The sequence below is a fragment of the Brachyistius frenatus genome, unplaced genomic scaffold (genome assembly GCF_029030835.1).
Source record: "Brachyistius frenatus isolate BFR_SWC_R1_liver_20210118 unplaced genomic scaffold, ASM2903083v1 Contig_683, whole genome shotgun sequence".
Lineage (NCBI taxonomy): Eukaryota > Metazoa > Chordata > Actinopteri > Embiotocidae > Brachyistius > Brachyistius frenatus.
Window position 1 is genome coordinate 19,681 of NW_027211282.1, and position 3,753 is coordinate 23,433.

General features: G+C 39.0%; 1 protein-coding gene across 1 annotated transcript; it reads left to right on the forward strand.

Annotated features, from left to right (window-relative positions):
- Positions 1-397: 397 nt before the first annotated feature.
- On the forward strand, positions 398-3,658 carry LOC138615075 (probable serine/threonine-protein kinase clkA; the record flags this gene model as incomplete). The annotated part of the gene is made up of 3 exons (XM_069688707.1): positions 398-422; positions 2,314-2,843; positions 3,032-3,658. Coding segments are annotated over exons 1-3 (1,182 nt in total), but the record flags the coding sequence as incomplete, so codon positions are not given.
- Positions 3,659-3,753: the final 95 nt, after the last annotated feature.

Genomic DNA, 3,753 nt, shown 5'->3' on the forward strand with positions numbered 1-3,753 from the left:
AATGAGCATACATTTTTCATAAAACAATAAACATTTTCAGTTTCAACATTTGATGTGGTCATTGGTCTATTTTCTATTAAATATGGGTTTACAGGATTTTCAAATCATTACATTCAGTTTTAATTTACATTGTATACATGAATCAGGATCATCAGTGCTGTTTGATTGGCAGGCGATGAAGTGCAATGCAAAAAACCCACACATCTAGCCAAAGACGTTAGGACAAACTGAAACCTTCAGGAACATCTTGCAATAAAACACCTGGCTACACTGTCAGTGTATATTTATCAGAAAGTTCTCCTCTCCTTTCCTTTGATTTCCTTTCCTCGTCAACTGGTTGGGGACACTTGAGAGTGAACTACTAAGAAATCAGACAGAACAGCAAAAATATATTCGAATGAACTTGCATGACAAACAACTAGGTAAGATATACAGATCACTGGCTTTGTATAAAGTAGAGGTAGGAAATACTTAATTGAACATAATTCTTAAAAAGAGTCACAATACAGCAGTCACGCATGCACATGGAATTGAAGTGTCCTTTTGGAATAATATATTGCACTTGTTAAATTTATAACTGTATTTTCTACTGACATTTAGTCTGGAAGTAAAAAGAGAAATTCCCCAGTTGTTCTAAATAATTATTTTGGACTGAATCGTTTTGGTCTCATGAATTTGCGGTTGCTCCAAAAATATGAGGATCATTTTTGCAAGTCCAAAAAACTTTGTTTAAATGTTCTGTTTAATATTTGTACAAATTTCAGATGACTCCAAACATCATTCTGGAGAAATCTGCAGTCCTGTTCTTGCATTTCTTCCTGTTCCGTTTGACGTCACTTGAACTCTTGTGTATTTATTTTTGGTTAATTCCTCCAGCAACTGGTTCCTCAGGACAAAGGAAAGGAAGTAGGCCATGGGACTGATTTAAGAAATTGACAGACAGGTCATGTAATTTAGTATTGTTCATCACTAAAGGCCACAAACTTTTCAGACACACCTCTGAGACACGTCACTAGCCTTTGTTCTATTTGAATATTTAAAGCCCACAACAGATGTCAGAACAGGTGAAAGGTTTGCTGAATCACAGGTGTGGGTTGGATTCATTTAAAACATTGATATATTTTCAAAACATCCACACCAGATAAAAAGAGGGAATTAATACCTTTTTTAGCTCCTATTGTTTTTTTTTACTTTGGGTAAGTACAATTATGCATTTTACAAATCATAAGACTATACATATTGTATCCATTACATTTTCTTAGCATTTAGCTATTTATCATACCTGTATATTACATTGATAAGCTCTGTCCTAATATTTAAAAAAAAATCATGCATTACAAATACATTATGAAGTTAAATCATCAGAAGTGCAAAAAGCCTTTTGCAACATGTTGATAAATCTTGCTTCTGTGTATTCTATTTTCTAAAATACTTTTTAGATTTTTATTTTTGTAACATATGTGATATAGCACCTGCATGTGCTTGGCATGCTTTTCTTTTCCCTGGCATGATAAATACATTGTGGAAACACACTAGCATCCTATTGTTAAATTCAGAAAACATTAAATTATAAACAGCATAAGAATATAAAAGAAAATGGTGATTCATCAGGGTCTGCTTGTAACGCTCCTGTTGTGGTAGGAATTTAGCAATTTCTGAAAAGGACATTCCAGCCAGGTTGATGGCTGTGAACAGATTGTTGAGTGTACTTAAAGAGCAGTCTCATGTGTAGCTTGTTGGGAATGACAGCTGCACAGCTGTTTGCATTCTATCATCTCTAATTTGGGTAATATCCAACAGAAAACTGGAGTTCAAATTAAACAAATATTTTGAAGTGATATGTAATGAAACATCATTGAAGAAACAAAATTACAACATATATGCTTTTCCTTAGATAAGAAAATATATAAAACATGCATATGTGTATGGGCCAACCTCTGAGATTGAGAGAAGTGTCGAATGACACCGTTGTAGAACAAAGGGGATTTCGCTTCTACTGCTGAATGCATCACTGACAATATTCACAAAACTAGACGACAGTGTGTCCTATAATTCAGGAGAAATAGTTTGGAAAATCTTCTCTTCATTCTCTTTTCATGATTGTGTAGACTTTAAATTTAACTATACTGTATAACTTACTGTTACACCAATTTTAGTTTTATGTACAATAGAGAGTAACATTATAACGAAAGTACTGACAGTTGCAAATCTAAAAGAAAGCTTTAACTCTGCTCCTGTGATCTTGCAGAATTAAAGGAAGACAGGATGGAAGTTGGATTGATGATATCAATTTTACTAGTGCTATCAGGTGAGCTGAGCACTACAATCCCCACAACAACACCCACCACAACACCTACTACAACCCCCAAAACAACGCCTACAACAACGCTGACTACAACACCTACAACAACACCGACCACAACACCTATTACAACCCCCACAACAACACCAAATACAACACCGAACACAACACCTACTACAACCCCCAAAACAACGCCTACAACAACGCTGACTACAACACCTACAACAACACCGACCACAACACCTATTACAACCCCCACAACAACACCAAATACAACACCGAACACAACACCTACTACAACCCCCACGACAACACCTACAACAACATCAACCACAACGACAACCCCCACGACAACACCTACAACAACAACACCAACTACAACACCGACCACAACACCTACTACAACACTCACGACAATACCTACAACAACACCGAACACAACACCAACTACAAACCCCACCACAACACCTACAACAACACCAACGACAACACCAACTACAACTCCGGCAACAACACCAACTACAACACCGACAACAACACCCTACAACAACACAACACCAACTACAACACCTACAACACCTACAACAACACTACAACACCTACTACAACACCGACCACAACACCTATTACAACCCCCACAACAACACCAACTACAACACCGACCACAACACCTACAACAACCCCCACGACAACACCTACAACAACACCAACCACAACAACAACACCAACAACAACACCTACAACAACACCAACAACAACACCGACCACAACACCTACTACAACACCAACAACACCTACAACAACACCAACTACAACACCAACTACAACACCCCAACAACAACAAACCACGACAACTACAACTACAACTCCGGCAACAACACCAACTACAACACCTGCAACAACACCGATTATAACACCGACCACAACACCGACAACAATCCCCACCACAACACCTACTACAACACCAACAACAACACCTACAACAACACCAACTACAACACCTACAACAACCCCCACTACAACACCAACAACAACACCAACACCGACGACAAAAACATCAACCCCCACGACAACACCTACAACACCAACGACAACACCGACGACAACACCAACTTCAACACCGACCACGACATCTACAACAACGCCGACAACACCGATGACAAATACACCAACTACAACACCTGCAACAACACCGATTATAACACCGACCACAACACCTACAATAACCCCCACCACAACACCTACTACAACTCCCACCACAACACCAACGACAACGCCGACAACAACACCTACTACAACCACTACAACAACACCGACGACAACACCAACTACAACATCGACCACAACACCAACAACGCCGACAACAACCCCGATTACAACACCGACCACAACACCTACAACAACCCCCAACACAACACCTACTACAACCCCCACGACAACACCCACAACAA